The 17,715-nt window shown below is 39.4% G+C and overlaps 1 protein-coding gene across 3 annotated transcripts in view; it reads right to left on the minus strand.

Moving 5' to 3' along the window:
* The window catches only part of Dp1 (satellite-binding protein 1 Dp1), a 40,262-nt gene extending 32,020 nt beyond the window's left edge, over positions 1–8,242 (minus strand). For 2 of the 3 annotated variants that reach the window (XM_071672989.1, XM_071672980.1), the window contains exons 1-4: positions 8,221–8,240; positions 8,054–8,123; positions 826–1,005; positions 163–276 (exon numbers count right to left, since the gene is read on the minus strand). In XM_071672989.1, coding sequence (XP_071529090.1) covers positions 163–276; positions 826–978 — 267 coding nt within the window. In that variant the 5' untranslated portion in view covers positions 979–1,005; positions 8,054–8,123; positions 8,221–8,240. Of the gene's footprint in view, positions 1–162; positions 277–825; positions 1,006–8,053; positions 8,124–8,220 lie in introns of all 3 variants that reach the window. The other variant, XM_071672969.1, reaches the window with a different exon arrangement.
* Positions 8,243–17,715: the final 9,473 nt, after the last annotated feature.

Here is a 17,715-nt window from a genome sequence, read left to right on the forward strand (position 1 = left end):
ACTGCCTGTATGATTAAGCTGCAATCAAAACATAGGAGAAACAAAAGGATTACCCTGTAACATTTATGGATCAGGAGAAAGGATATAACAGTGCAGGTTGAAATGCTCTGTGGAAGGTGAAATGAATGCAAAATCAACCTTGGTGCCTCTCTGCGTACTAACCTGTGTGATGACAGTAGAAGCAATGCGCATATCACTATGTTTCATCCAGTTGTCTTGGGGAACTTCTGAAGCAGAAGTCTGGGTCACACCAGCAGTAGGCAGCGCTGGAAACAGCTAATTAACAAGAGAAAAATTCATCAGTATATTTCTATTATAGAAAGAAAAAAAACATGCAATAATACCTAAAACACATGCACTTATCTGTTCCTAGTACACAGTACACAGTTTATTTCAGTGGATAGTTGCAGTTTCCCCACCTGAGATTTACTCAGCATAGAATCTATCTATCCATCTATACCTATGACATCTGTTCCCTCCTTATACAGTATGAAGAGGTAAATACAAAGAGATAATTACACACACTTCAAAAAGAACTTTTTCAAAAGATGAAGGTTCACCAATGGAGAATTGCTATCATACAGGAGAAACAGGTAATTGCATATAAACCCCACCCTTGCTGCAATTGTTAGCACAACTACCTTCAGAAAGAGATCCTGATTTAATTCTAGTTGTCTCAATAGTTAAAAAAGAAAAGTTTACCAGATTAGCCCAGCAAATATCAAATCACTCTCCCCAAACTGTTCACATAGGCAATAACACACATCATATACATAGCCTCTCTCTGCATCAGAAAAATAATAATAAAATCATTAAGGTACTAACCTCATCATAACTTAAGGGTTCATAGGCCTGGTCAGCATTAGGGGTTGTTGGGGGGTCAGTAGGGGAGGCAGGGGCACCGAGGTCAACCTCCTGGGGGTGGGAGATCACCTCGGGGGACTCCATCACTGTCTGCTGCAGGGGGGTCGGGTCCATGATTCTCGCCGAGTCGTTACAGTAACACTGAAAAAATAATGATATATGAGAATAGAAATTATAGATTATCCTCATCTATTTCTTTTACACTTAGTTCCACCTGAAAAAGGTAGTATAATGCACAAATTACAACAGCCACATCTGCACATATCCACTCGCAGCTGTCATGTTTAATTCACTGAAAACAGTACCTACTGTCCACAACCAAGCCTTAGCCACTACTCCATGCTTAACCACTTCATATGATATCTAAACTCACTGACCAGATGTCCATAACAATTATATACCACAATGATCCAGTTTAATTTAATGTATGCCTTTCACCCTCCTGAATGTTCAAGACCCCAAAGACTTCTTTACTCCATCCTTCCATTTCCTTCTCAGTCTCTCTTTTGCCCTTGCTCCCCTCACTCTGACACAGATCCTCATAGGTAGTCTTTTCTTTGCTCAGCCTCTCCTTATGTCCAAGTCATATAAACACAACCTGGTCAGCTTTCTCACCATTTTTATCTTTTTAAGGAGGCTCCAATCATGGACAAAAGTCCACATCAAGGCCATGCCTTAACTGAAATACGAACTAAATTATGAAAGGGAATGGGACACTGCACTCCACACAGTGTGGACAAAAGCACAAAATGCTCACAGAGAACATTCAGATGAGGGCAACAAATGTAGTACCAGAAGAAACAAAACTCAAGTTACAAGGGAAAAGCTGGAGGCTTCATACTTACAAATCTTTGAAGAAAGAAGACTGAGGGGTGACCTGGTCAAAATCTTTATGATTTTAAAAGATAATGACGACATGGAGAGCGAACAGTTCTTTGAGAGATGTATGGTTTATAGCAACCACAGGGACATAACATGAAATTAAGTAAGAAGCTTGTTAATAAGGAGGTAAAGAAATACTTTTACAAAATATGAGCAATGGATGAATGGAACAGAATAACTATAGAAATGGTTCATGCTTGACAACATACATAAATTAATACGGTTATATGAAAACAGGATGTTCAAGAGATGAGGACTATGAGTGTAAAACTCCCTCCCCATATAGTACAAATAGGTAATAACAAACACAGTATTAACATTAGCAGCCTCCCTACTCAAAGACATTAAGCAAATTGAGATGCCTCTGTAACAGATCAAACCAACCATTATCTGCAACAAAGTTTCATCTTGACTTATCTAGCATATCACTCAAGTTATTACATAATGACAGCCTTTTCCTTGATAATTCAAGATGTTACTGGTATGTTTCTTCGATTTCTGGGCTTCAGCCCACACATTTGATGAATTTTCCATTTTCTCCATTACACCATTCTTTCTGTTACACAAAAGCCTTGCTGTTACTAGGGTAACAGAAAAAGAACATATTTCTTTTTTGTTTTTTCTGACTGGCCACAACTGAGTGAGCAAGACTCTTGGACTTTGTTATATCCATGACTTTCCAACTATCATCAATCCTCCAAAGAATCTCTAATTTCACTTCCAAAATGATAGCCTCAAGACCAATACTCTCGAAAATAAGCGTAAAACTCCTTGTGGACATACTTAAATGTCTAAACTTATGTCAGAGGCATTAAATAATATCAAGCTTTACCTCAATCATGTCCTTGTTCAAACCCTTAACTCCCAAGTTTCCTTTATAACCCTTTGATTTTGAGTTTTTTAAGTTGAATAAATACAGTACTTAACCTTATAAGTTCAAAGATACTTACATACCAATGGAAAACCACTTAAGTATACCTCATTCACTACTTTGATGTGTATGAAATTCATGAATGTTTCAGTACAAAGCATCATAGTGAAAGAATAAGGCCTAAGTGTCAAGTGAGTTGCCCCTACATGTTTTATCGTTTATTCTACTAACAATAAAAATCTGATTATCATTATGTCATATTTAAAAAAATCCTGTTACAAGTCAGATTCAAAGATAGTTTTTCTAATGGCAAAATCACAAAAGTCTGTAAAGTTAACAGCAGCACTAGTAAGAAACAGTGCTGTAAAAATCAGGCAAATACTTTTACCACAGCAGTACAAAATGCATAAGAAAAATCTTAAAATATCCTGACAGTTCACTATTGCAAGAAAAGAATATTCAGTAGATCAAAAACATGAAGGGAAATATCTTTTTTTTTTTTAAATCTGCCAACCATGAGCTCTTACATCATTATTTAAACCTGCACCCTAATCTTTAATATAAAAAACTACAAAACATTATAATTCAAGCCAATGCATCTAGTAGGATCCCTTTAATTTCCTCCTTCTAAACGAGGTTTTCTCATCTCTCTGAAGTTCACTGATACTACTCCCACTCATCTCTAATACATATTATTTTTATTATCTACCCACTCTATAGGCGAGGACAGCCAGGCCCATTGTCAGCAGGAAAATGAGCCTTTGGCACGTATTCCCAAGGAGTTGTGGTGTGGGTATTCCCACTATCCCCAACCCATCCTAAGGATTTCTGTTTTTTTTTTTAGAAGATGGCAGGTACTGATATATAGAGACACTATGCCCATTAAAATAATAATAAATATTCTCTAAAACTCTACAAGTACAGATTTTATACAGTGTAATTGAAAACTGTAAATGAACTTGAAAATAAGCTGCATTAGAGTGAATCTCTACTTTTCACACTCCACTTCAGACATATGCAATGTGTCTCTGGGAATCTTCTTTTACTTAACACTTGGCATGAGCAGAGGATGTGTACGAGTTTAGAGGCTTACACGTATGGAATGCACCCCATAAAACTGGGAATGAAGTAATGATGACTGACATAGACAGATCTTTAACTCAAGCATAAATCAATCCTGTCTACAGCATAGACTATAACATTTTCACTTCTGAAGCACAAGTTTTGGTATGTCAAAGGGAAATCATGTATAAAATCTAAATTTCCATGGCTACATCATCCAGGGCTCAATTAATAATGAAAAACATCACTATGTGCCCACTTAATGTCATGATTTGCCTTGAAATGACTGAAAAGTCAATCAGTAATAAGGAAAATAACAATGTGCACCCAAGTCATAGAATTGATTGGCACAGAACTCCTGAAATTAGATCAAGAAACTTTTGAGTTAACATTCTAAGAATGATGATAAAATCCTAAAAACTTTAAAAATATCTTATCAGATACCTTTAAGGATAAGAAATGAGGTCAAGTATCTTGTATGAAAATCCATCTAGTCATTTTATGATATTCTACTGCATAAACCAATTAAAAAAGGTAACTTGGCTCTCAACCCATGAGTATACCTTGAGCAGGAAATTGTATGCCATTTGATCACCTATGACATACCATACAAATAAATCTGAAAACAATTCTATCAATAAGTTTTATCAAATCTAACAGCTTTAATACAGTGAAAGAGAGCAAGGTCAAGAGAAGCGATGGGAATGCAGCTGAAGCTATATTAACAGCCTTATCAAAACTCTCTTGATGAGACATAGTAATTGGGTCGATAATACGTAAACCTCGGCCTCCAGCCAAGGTTATATCAGAGATAGTGGAATCATAAGCCAAACCTGGCAACACCACTGTCTGTGTTCAATGATAATCTAAGGAGTATAGTACTTTAACCTATCTTTTAAGCCATGAAATGATATTATAAAACTTCAACTATTGCTTTACATACAATTTACTTGATACTTTTTGCCACAGTTGGAACCAGAACCTTAAAGAATGACAGCTTTTGAAAGGATGAAAGGATAACCTATGTTTAGGTATTTGGCTGATGTCAGTGCTTCATTGTATCATGCCTTAAAACAAATATCAAAACAAGAAAAAATAAGAGAATATAAAAGACACTGTATTCATAGGATGGCACCTCATAAGTGATGGTTGCTGTTGATTTCAAGTACATCTGTAAAGTATGTACCAGAATATAAAAAACAGACGAAGAATGGCCCATCCACTCATGTACAAATAAATGCCCATATATGCACGTATAAATACATATACATACTCACACACAGGCATTTAATATGCACATGTACATATTTATCCTTGCTTGCCTTCATCCATTCCTGTCCCTACCCTGCCCCACAGGAAACAGTAATGCCATCCCAGGGAATATGAAGTGTCTGGGGTAAACAATGGAAAGGTCTGTGGGACCTGGATGTGGAAAGGGAACTGTGGTTTTGGTGCATTACACAAGACAGTTAGAGACTGTGAATGAATGTGGCATTTTTTGTCAGTTCCTCACACTGCCTCACTGGAGGGGGGGAATGCTATTTCGGGTGTAGCGGGGCGAAGAAAGGAATGGATGAAGGCAGCAAGTATGCATATGTACATGTGTGTATATATGTATATGTCTGTGTATGTATATGTATGCATATGTCAAAATATATATGTATGTATCCCTTGGGATAGGGGAGAAAGAATACTTCCCATGTATTCCCTGCATGTCGTAGAAGGAGACTAAAAGGGAAGAGAGCGGAGGGCTGGAAATCCTCCCCTCTCATTTTTAATTTTCCAAAAGAAGGAACAGAGAAGGGGGCCAAGTGGGGATATTCCCTTGAAGGCTCAGTCCTGTTCTTAATGCTACCTCGCTAATGCAGGAAATGGCGAATAGTATGAAAAAAAATGTGTGCGTGTGCAGGTGTTTATGTATATACATGTACATCTTGGTGGGTTGGGCCATTCCTTGTCTGTTTCCTTGTGCTACATGAGAGGATGGGCCATTATTTCGTCTGTTTCCTGGCACTACCTTGCTGATGCGGGAAACACCGATCATATCTAATATAAATATATATACAATATATATATATAATATATATATATATATATATATAGTCTGGTAAAGTGTGTGAAAGAAGAAAGATAAATGTGAATAAGAGCAAGGTTATTAGGTACAGTAGGGTTGAGGGTCAAGTCAACTGGGAGGTAAGTTTGAATGGAGAAAAACTGGAGGAAGTAATGTGTTTTAGATATCTGGGAGTGGATCTAGCAGCGGATGGAACCATGGAAGCGGAAGTGAATCATAGGGTGGGGGAGGGGGCGAAAACCCTGGGAGCCTTGAAGAATGTGTGGAAGTCGAGAACATTATCTCGGAAAGCAAAAAATGGGTATGTTTGAAGGAATAGTGGTTCCAACAGTGTGTATGGTTGCAAGGCATGGGCTATGGATAGAGTTGTGCGCAGGAGGGTGGATGTGCTGGAAATGAGATGTTTGAGGACAATGTGTGGTGTGAGGTGGTTTGATTGAGTAAGTAATGTAAGGGTGAGAGAGATGTGTGGAAATAAAAAGAGTGTGGTTGAGAGAGCAGAAGGGGGAGTTTTGAAATGGTTTGGGCACATGGAGAGAATGAGTGAGGAAAGATTGACCAAGAGGATATATGTGTCAGAGGTGGAGGGAACGAGGAGAAGTGGGAGACCAAATTGGAGGTGGAAAGATGGAGTGAAAAAGATTTTGTATGATCGGGGCCTGAACATGCAGGAGGGTGAAAGGAGGGCAAGGAATAGAGTGAATTGGATCGATGTGGTATACCGGGGTTGACGTGCTGTCAGTGGATTGAATCAAGGCATGGGAAGCGTCTGGGGTAAACCATGGAAAGCTGTGTAGGTATGTATATTTGCGTGTGTGGACGTATGTATATACATGTGTATGGGGGTGGGTTGGGCCATTTCTTTCGTCTGTTTCCTTGCGCTACCTCGCAAATGCGGGAGACAGCGACAAAGCAAAAAAAAAAAAAAAAAATATATATATATATACATGCATAGTGCACACATATATATATAGGTGCAGACAACATTTTAGCATGCAGCCACAAAAAGCTGAGGAAAATAGTGTATACATTTAGGATTTACACAGAAAATAAAAGTAATTTCTGCAGTTTGGTCAAGTCAGGTGAGGTGTTCATAAGGTACAATGACATCTTGATGTTTAAGGTACTTAAACACTAACCTCAATTTTTTTCTTGTAGTTCATTAACTTCTCCATTGCTGTATTGCCTTTCAACAGTACAATAAAATAATCACAATCTGCTTAAAAATTTTCGTTTGCTCCATACAATAATCACAATCTGCTTAAAATTTTTCGTTTGCACAATTACACCGATTGCCCCAAGATATTATCATTAAAACAATTTAGAATATGACGGTGCAACCAGAGAACAGCGACTTCCATAAAAGTATGAGAATTATCTACACATGCTATACTGCTTGTTAGTATGTTGACTTCTCAACGTCACTGGAATCTCCAAGTGTAACTGTCAAAAGTTATATTTCTAATCAGAAAAGTTTTCCGAATATAAATGAAGTCGTCTCAATGTAGGGCCCCCAAGAGTAATATAAATGAAGTAGTCTCAATGTAGGGCCCCCCAAGAGTACATGGTTTTAATACAAAAATATATGAATGTCTGTATTATATAATACTTCAAATTCAATAATTCACCATATTTTTTTCCTAATTCACTGGCCCTCAAATTGTTTGAGGTCCTGAAAACAATAGGTGTAGACAGGAGTGGGCTCCAGGACGACATATCAACAAACTGCTCAGCTAAACAAACCAACAGCCACTCCACGACAAAATTTCAACCCACGACAGAATTTCAACCCATACACCTTGGCTGTCCCTCAGACGCAACAGGCCATCACGGACACAAATGAACAGCTGTCTGCACTAGACAGCACCAACCACACACTGACGTTCCATAAACTGGACTTCAAAAAAATATAACAATAAAAAAGAGTGCGTCGACCGACAAAACATTCCCCAAATTTCAAATCCAAATAGTTTAATGACAGTCATAAGGAACAGGCCAACGAGGAATCCCAAACAAACAGCAACACATCTAAATGTGGTCTTAGGCCAGAAGCGCCAGACCGTGGACGCATTTGCCACTTGTTCAAGGTAGCGCCCACCTACCTCCCCTAGAAACCCAAGGGCGGCCACCAGATTAGCATGTCAGCTGGTGAAGCCCCCGCCATACCCACTGCTACAGACACCAGCACCAGTTCGGGGGGTTGGGGGGAGCATGCAGGGACGGGGGACGGCCATTCACACACGACGTGGCACACATCCCCTAAGCCACCATCACCGACATGTTTTCCTCGCCACACTTACTGTACTGTAGCCAAGGGGTCCGTCCTAGAGGAAACCGCTCGGGCAGAGTCGCTCCACTTTAAGGGTGGGCCTGCAAAGGAAAGGAGAGAGCAACACTTAGTTACCAAGGAACAAAAGGGGGGGTAAATTTTGGTCAAACATCAACACAGACGATACGCACACCTTACCTTCCAAACGCTGAGTGAAATGCCAAGAAGGACGCAGACGACAGACGACAGCGCGGCGGTGCCAAGTCTCATCACATGTCAGTCCAGATATGTTACAATTTCGAAGCAAAATGATATATGGTTTGAGCAATAGACATCATAATTCACGATATAAAGCAAAGAGGCAGAATATTTTTACCCAAAATTCACATAACGATTATTCTATCTCTTCAGGTGAGCAGTGTTATAATTTTGCAACTCGAGTATAAACAAAAGTAAATGAGTTAATCCATAAATGAAGACTTTTCAATTGGTATACACTAATCTTATAGACAAATGCTGCTGAAAGACTAGATGTTTATATAATAGTTTGAAGATGTGGCACATAGTAAGACAGTGAACTTTCGCTAACTAACTACCATATATGTATTATAAGACGATTTATGTGGATGAAAATTGAATTAACATTCGTATTGACGTACCTGAGTGTAACTTAAGTATGTAACTCGTTCCCATAAATGTTTCTCAAGATAGGAAATTAGGTATAAGACATGGAATTTGTACTCTCTATTTTGAAAATTATCGTTATCGTCAAAGTAAGTAACACTTCATATATTCTAAGCCCTTAAACAACAAATACAAGTACGCATATTTGTAATGCCAGACAAAATATTACTTTTCAAACAAAATTTTAATCTGAATTATACTTTTAGAATATGAAGAGAGTTCCAGTTAATATATGAATTTCAACGAAGCATTGGTTTCGGACACATCCTGTGTACGTCATATACATAAAGCTTCGACTTTTAGTAAACTTTCCTCCATTTATAATTCATGTAACCTAATTAATGTTTCAAGATTTTTTCATTCTACAGTTCATTACATATTTACAGTTTAATGGTTGGATAACAAATATATACTACACAAACAATCGACTTCCTACCAGAGAGGTCCATTTTCTTTCATGGCCTCAACTGACACTGAACCTGTTACATAAGGGTATTAGTGTGAGGGACGGTTCTAAAAGTCAAAACACTGTCATAAAAAAAAATAATCAGACTACATCTACTAACTGGTTCTAATCAGTAAATTTCATTCTTTGATCTATCAACAAATAACAGCAAATCTTTGCTGTTCTAGATACTGCGTGGTATGAAGATTTATTTCCTTTTAAGTGGTGTAGATCCCGTGCATATGACCTCATAACTTGTCACATATCCTAAACTCATAGCTCCGGAAGTAATTTTTCAGTACTATCAAATCCTTTTTTTTTCGCTTTCAACACTAAATATAATGTTAAGAGACTAAAGTCTTGATTCAAACCTGCAACCCCACATACAGACAAATATACCTCCGCGGCACACGAGCAACCTGTATTCTTTACCATATGGTTCACTTCACTCTAGCGATATTTTGTCTTTCGCCTTATTATAGATCTTCATTATATATATATATATATATATATATATATATATATATATATATATATATATATATATATATATATATATATATATATATATACCAGAAATCACCACTGCTTTACATCACCATAACTACGCTAACCTCCAACACCAAACTTGCGTCATATTACCATTCAGTATTCTTATCCCCCATTAGCATCTGATTCACCATCCCCATTCCATGCTCCACAACTGACTATCAGTATAGCCATCTTCATAACTACAGCTATCTCTCATTATCATCGGCAGGGTTCCTTATGGTGCCTCATCTCTCTTGACGCCCACCATCGCCAGCATCATGGCTCCAGTGCCAAGACCATGTAGTATTTCTCAAACTGCCACAACTGACTTTCCCACCATACATCTTGCACCTCGTGGCTCATTGCCCCCGGGTTATTATACCTTAACTTGCCTTAACCTAATAAAGCACTGTTGTTGTTATTCTTAAACGTGTTTCCCCTATTATCCCATTCCAATAACCTCATAAAGAACACCAGCTAAAAAAAAAAAAAAATGCTGACCCCAAGGAATTACAATTATCTTAATTTCCTTATAATTTTGTGTTCGTCTGCACCCTTTGATTTCAGGTTAGTTTAGTTTTTATGTTAGGTTAGGTTACGGTAGGTTAGGTTAGGTTTATGTATCAGCTAGGTTAGGTAAGGGTTGGGGGAAAAAATAATAAATGACTTTAAAATGTCCAAGAGCAGTAGCCTGTGGGGAGGATAATATTCCACCCAAGGGCGCCGAGCCGATCAGCTGGACCGGTTTGTTTACAACTGGTGATGCTTCCCATTTCAGTCTTTAAGCGATCCAATTCCAGAGTTACCTGGAGAGGTCCTACGCATGGCATCTAAACCACTTAAAAGGGAATGGGCTGTCTTAAACAAGAGCCCGTGCCAGGCATGGACCTCGGGAAACTTCACACACAAGTAGGACAAACCGGCTGAAGACGTAAAAGCCTCACATGTATTAACGAATACCTTGAGTCCGACGTAAAAACCCTACGAGTCAGGCGTAACGACCCTCGAGCACACTGTTACGATCATTTGGTATGGTGGCCTGGCCTCTGACCTGAAAGAGCCTAGTTTAATGCCACCCTATCATACCCCAGAGTCGTTACCTTAAGCTTAAAAGAGATAATTCGAGCATACGATCATTTCTGTCCATACATCTAACGATAATTAAGAAAAAAAAACAGCGAAATGATCTGAAACGACGGAGATAATGGGGTTGTTATCACACCATCATTACGAAACCAGACGACGAGCGTGGTGAACAATGCCATCATTAACATTTTGTAATTCAAAATATCTTTTTATTTGGCGAACCAAAAAAAATATATATCTGAGCATATCCAAGCAGGATCCAGGCGGGCCAGTCTGACCAAACTGGGTAAACAGAAACTAGAGACGTCAGTGTTATCATTGTGGTTAATCATTTCATGGCGATATCAACTAAACACCTTATCAGCATATCTTTCATTTTATATCCTAATCTTTACCCTCGGGTCACTACTTGCGTCTTATCATGGATGTTTTGCCTCTCGTTTACATAATACATCAAACATTACATGTTCACTTAACTATTATCATTATTATTATTATTATTATTATTATTATCATAATTATTATTATCATTATTATTATTTCACTATTATTATAGGTTCCAGCACAGCTTTGAATGTCTTACGTTATCTACAGAACCCAGAGAGGGATGTATATTATGTATATTCCCTAGTCGGTTAGCGACGTCACCAGGGTATGTATACCGTCACATGTATACCCACTGTTACGTGGGTTGTGATAAATATGCATCTAATATACACATAAGTTGTAATATGGATTTCCGTGGTGTAGAGGATCAGAGGAGACCTGAAAGGGGGTCAACATGATAGACCTGAAGATCACAAGGGTAGACCTGAAGATCACAAGGGTAGACCTTAAGATCACAAGGATAGACCAGAAGATCATGAGGATAGACCTGAAGATCACCAGGGTAGACCAGAAGATCACCAGGACAGACCTGAAGATCACCAGGACAGACCTGAAGATCACCAGGGTAGACCTGAAGATCACCAGGATAGACCTGGAGATCACCAGGATAGACCTGAAGATCACCAGGATAGACCAGAAGATCACCAGGAAAGACCTGAAGATCACCAGGATAGACCAGAAGATCACCAGGAAAGACCTGAAGATCACCAGGATAGACCAGAAGATCACCAGGAAAGACCTGAAGATCACCAGGAAAGACCTGAAGATCACCAGGATAGACCAGAAGATCACCAGGAAAGACCTGGAGATCACCAGGATAGACCAGAAGATCACCAGGATAGACCTGAAGATCACCAGGATAGACCTGGAGATCACCAGGATAGACCTGAAGATCACCAGGATAGACCAGAAGATCACCAGGGTAGACCTGAAGATCACCAGGATAGACCTGAAGATCACCAGGATAGACCTGAAGATCACCAGGACAGACCTGAAGATCACCAAGGAAACGCCATGTGTATGGCGGTAACACAAGGCTAAAAAAAAAAAAAAGAAAAAACCTCCTTGGCTAAGGTGTGGGAGGTGTGGTTGAGTACCGTAGACCGCCAGGGTACCACCCTGTACCACGACGGTACGACCTTGAGGCGGAAGCGTACGACAATCGGATAAATGATGTGCTGGGCTCGGCAAGGGCTGTACGGGCGGTGTTCAGTCATGGCACGGCGATGCCGGGGGTGTATATATAGATGGCGGCGGAGGTGTTGGAGGCCCGGCGGGTACTGGTGAGGCTGTTATGGCCACGGTGGCAACAGCCCCCTAGCGGTGTTCAGCAGAGTAACACTCACATTCCTCGGGGTCAGCTATTTGCGGTACACCAAGTGTTGCTGTCTGGCTGTGCCTCACCACGCACGCTTACCTCTATACCAGGCAGTATATACCCTGATGGTGTGAGACATATGGCAGTATATACCCTGATGGTGAGAGGCACCAGGCAGTATATACCCTGATGGTGAGAGACACCAGGCAGTATATACCCTGACGGCGAGAGGCACATGGTGAGAAACACTAGGCAGTTCGTTCATGATGATGAGAGGCACTAGGCAGTACATACACTGATGGTGAGAAACACTAGGCAGTTCGTTCATGCTGATGAGAGGCACTAGGCAGTACATACCCTGCTAGTGAGAGACACCAGGCAGTACATATCGTGCTGATGAGAGGCACTAGTACATACCCTGCTGATGAGAGGCACTAGGCAGCACATAACCTGCTGATGAGAGGCACTAAGCAGTACATATCCTGCTCATGAGAGGCACTAGGCAGCACATACCCTGTAGTGAGAGGCACTAGGCAGTATAAATCCTGCTAGTGAGGCACCAAGCAGTACATACCCTGCTGATGAGAGGCACTAGGCAGCACATACCATGCTGGTGAGGGGGACCAGGCAGTACATACCCTGCTTGTGAGAGGAGGTGGGTCATATTCATCCTTGTGACCTGACACAGGAGCTAGGCTGTTCACCACGGCTACCCTAGACCTCAGTTCCTCTCGTCGGCCTAAGTGAATGGGGCAGTGTAACTGTTCCCATAGTATAGAACTGTGTGGTACAATTCCTAGGGCCGCACTCATCATAAATAGCGGTTTTAGTTAGGTACAAGCCTATCTTAGCTACTAACCCTCTCTCCCACACACACAAACACACACATCCATGAAAATTGTTAACCCATCCAACTTAAATGGAGGGAGAGGAAGGGGGGGTTGACCTTGGATACAGAAAGGCATTTGGAGAAAATTATATACCTCCTACAAACTACTAGAAAACCAACCAGTACTCCATTAACATGAAAGAATCACCATTTACATAAGATATAGTGTTGCATTTGTCATATTTAACCCCCCAGTTTCAACAGTACTAAGTAGTATAGAGCCTACAGCCCGCTTTAAAAATCCAGCTTGGATCACTATAACCCAAAGAAAAAATATTTGGCCACCGTTTCCACCATTCTGATGGCTTCCCATTGTTTACAACTCGCGGGTGACGCCACGCGCCTCTGTCAAACATGGTACCACCGACTTCCGTCTACCAACAATTGCAGGTTCCTTAGAGTGTTCTTTTAATTACATAGTCTACACGATCCCCTAAATATCCATAGTAAGATCAGCTGGTTAGTGTTCTTAATGCTCCTGTAGCCCAAGACTGCGCTACTTCCAGCAGCAGGGAAATGCAGTCTCCTGTGATTATTTTTTACGAGACTCTACTCCCAGACATCCTTATCAGAATTAATTTTCTCTTGCGGTGCAACATCGTGCAGGCAAAGTCTGGTAACACACATACTATATATATATATATATATATATATATATATATATATATATATATATATATATATATATATCCCTGGGGATAGGGGAGAAAGAATACTTCCCACGTATTCCCTGCGTGTCGTAGAAGGCGACTAAAAGGGGAGGGAGCGGGGGGCTGGAAATCCTCCCCTCTCGTTTTTTTTTTAATTTTCCAAAAGAAGGAACAGAGAGTTGGGCCAGGTGAGGGTATTCCCTCAAGGCCCAGTCCTCTGTTCTTAACGCTACCTCGCTAATGCGGGAAATGGCGAATAGTTTGAAAGAAAAGAAAGAAAATATATATTTATTTATTTATTTTTTTATTTATTTCATTTTGCTTTGTCGCTGTCTCCCGCGTTTGCGAGGTAGCGCAAGGAAACAGACGAAAGAAATGGCCCAACCCACCCCCATACACATGTATATACATACGTCCACACACGCAAATATACATACCTACACGGCTTTCCATGGTTTACCCCAGACGCTTCACATGCCCTGATTCAATCCACTGACAGCACGTCAACCCCGGTATACCACATCGATCCAATTCACTCTATTCCTTGCCCTCCTTTCACCCTCCTGCATGTTCAGGCCCCGATCACACAAAATCTTTTTCATTCCATCTTTCCACCTAAAATTTGGTCTCCCACTTCTCGTTCCCTCCACCTCCGACACATATATCCTCTTGGTCAATCTTTCCTCACTCATTCTCTCCATGTGCCCAAACCATTTCAAAACCCTCTTCTGCTCTCTCAACCACGCTCTTTTTATTTCCACACATCTCTCTTACCCTTACGTTACTTACTCGATCAAACCACCTCACACCACACATTGTCCTCAAACATCTCATTTCCAGCACATCCATCCTCCTGCGCACAACTCTATCCATAGCCCACGCCTCGCAACCATACAACATTGTTGGAACCACTATTCCTTCAAACATACCCATTTTTGCTTTCCGAGATAATGTTCTCGACTTCCACACATTCTTCAAGGCTCCCAGGATTTTCGCCCCCTCCCCCACCCTATGATCCACTTCCGCTTCCATGGTTCCATTCGCTGCCAGATCCACTCCCAGATATCTAAAACACTTTACTTCCTCCAGTTTTTCTCCATTCAAACTTACCTCCCAACTGACTTGACCCTCAACCCTACTGTACCTAATTACCTTGCTCTTATTCACATTTACTCTTAACTTTCTTCTTTCACACACTTTACCAAACTCAGTCACCATATATATATATATATATATATATATATATATATATATATATATATATATAACAGGTGCTTCGTTTATATAAAGGACTGGTTTTGCCATAGGTATTTCTTTTTGCCCCTGAGAGCTGGCTAGACCACACAATACTAGGCAAGCTGCTGCGTCACATGATTACTGTGTTGCCATTGGCTACTCAAGGGTGGACCGTTGTGATAACTTTCCCTACCCCTCAAAGCTTTGCAACTCTATCCTCTCATGTCTTCCCTAACAACCATGACCTAGCACACTTCACAAGACAGATGTTTCCCTTTCTCCAAGATTCGTCAACACTTTCCCTTGTTACTTCTTTTTCTGTCTCTATATTTCAGTTCAGCCAGGCCTTGATGTGAACTTCTGTCCGTGAATGAAGCCTCCTATATATATATATATATATATATATATATATATATATATATATATATATATATATATATATATATACCTGGGGATAGAGAAAGAATACTTCCCACGTACTCCCTGCGTGTCGTAGAAGGCGACTAAAAGGGGAGAGAGCGGGGGGCTGGAAATCCTCCCCTCTCGTTTTTATTTTTCCAAACGGAGGAACAAAGAAGGGGGCCAAGTGAGGATTTCCCTCAAAGGCTCAGTCCTCTGTTCTTAACGCTACCTCGCCAACGCGGGAGATGGCGAATAGTATATATATATATATATATATATATATATATATATATATATATATATATATATATATATATATATATATATATATATATATATATTTCCCTGGGGATAGGGGATTAAGAATACTTCCCACGTATTCCCTGCGTGTCGTAGAAGGCGACTAAAAGGGGAGGGAGCGGGGGGCTGGAAATCCTCCCTCTTTTTTTTTTTTTCCAAAAGAAGGAACAGAGGGGACCAGGTGAGGATATTCCAAAAAAGGCCCAGTCCTCTGTTCTTAACGCTACCTCGCTAACGCGGGAAATGGCGAATAGTTTAAAAGAAAAAAAAATATATATATTTTATTTTTATTTTTTTTATTATACTTTGTCGCTGTCTCCCGCGTTTGCGAGGTAGCGCAAGGAAACAGACGAAAGAAATGGCCCAACCCCCCCCCCATACACATGTATATACATACGTCCACACACGCAAATATACATACCTACACAGCTTTCCATGGTTTACCCCAGACGCTTCACATGCCTTGATTCAATCCACTGACAGCACGTCAACCCCGGTATATATATACATATATATATATATATATATATATATATATATATATATATATATATATATATATATATATATATATATATATTAGATAAGCAGATTATCGCAAATTTGGTTAAGATCTATAAATGCAGGATTATTCGGGTAAATTTGGCAAATTCATTCAGGTTTAATGAGAAACTGTTAGGGAAGCAGGTGATCAGATAATATCACTTCTCATTTGGCAATCAAAACATTGGTAATCATATTATTGCTCTGCTGCTATTACAAAATGAAAAAAATATAGAAATCATGAAATTATAGAAGACAGGGATTATATGCGAGAGAAAACGTAATTTAAGAGAATGGAGTTATATGTAACTAAAAGATCTTTGATTGTACCGTTCCATAATGTGATCCTTTCCGGGATATATATATATATATATATATATATATATATATATATATATATATATATATATATATATATATATATATGGCCCAAGTCACTATTACTTGACCCGTACAATGAAAGGTTTAATCTATCAAAATTTAAACAGTAAATTAATGTATTCGCTCCTTCGCATGATTCTTGATTACGTTATAGATATTGGCATGAAGCCAAATAGATTTTCAATAACCATTACATCCCATATTTGTAAAGCGAAGTGTCACAAGATAATCAGTCATCAGGGTAAGGAATCATTCTCAGAGGAGGTTGTTGCATTCTCGAAACACTAAATGGTAGTTCAAGAATCAAATTGCTCTACCCGAAGAGCTGTGGCCTGAACTAATTACCATCTTACTGTCATTAAGTAGTGTTAAGCTTTCGTACCACAATAGTAAAATCGTCGTGCTTCAGGAGTTATATATATATATATATATATATATATATATATATATATATATATATATATCGTAAGGGGGATTCAATCATTACATGGAAGTGAACTTAGGAACTTGTGCTTTATTTTCTTCATGGCCATCAGCATTATATATATATATATATATATATATATATATATATATATATATATAGTAATAACTGGACGGTCTAGGTAGTCCGTGATAATTTCATGAAAGGGGAAATCACACTAGTTGATAATATACTTAAACGTCACTGTAGATGGAGGGAGGAGGATGTACACGCCTTTCAGCTTCAGTTGGGACATGGAAAATTTGAGCATTGTTTACCCCCTGTCGAGGCGGATTTTCTCCATGAAACATGTGTATTGTTATGTTTGAATGAATTATTTACTCTACTGAAGTATGATTTTCTTTATATATATATATA

This window comes from Panulirus ornatus, chromosome 2 (assembly GCF_036320965.1).
Source record: "Panulirus ornatus isolate Po-2019 chromosome 2, ASM3632096v1, whole genome shotgun sequence".
Taxonomy (NCBI): Eukaryota; Metazoa; Arthropoda; class Malacostraca; order Decapoda; family Palinuridae; genus Panulirus; species Panulirus ornatus.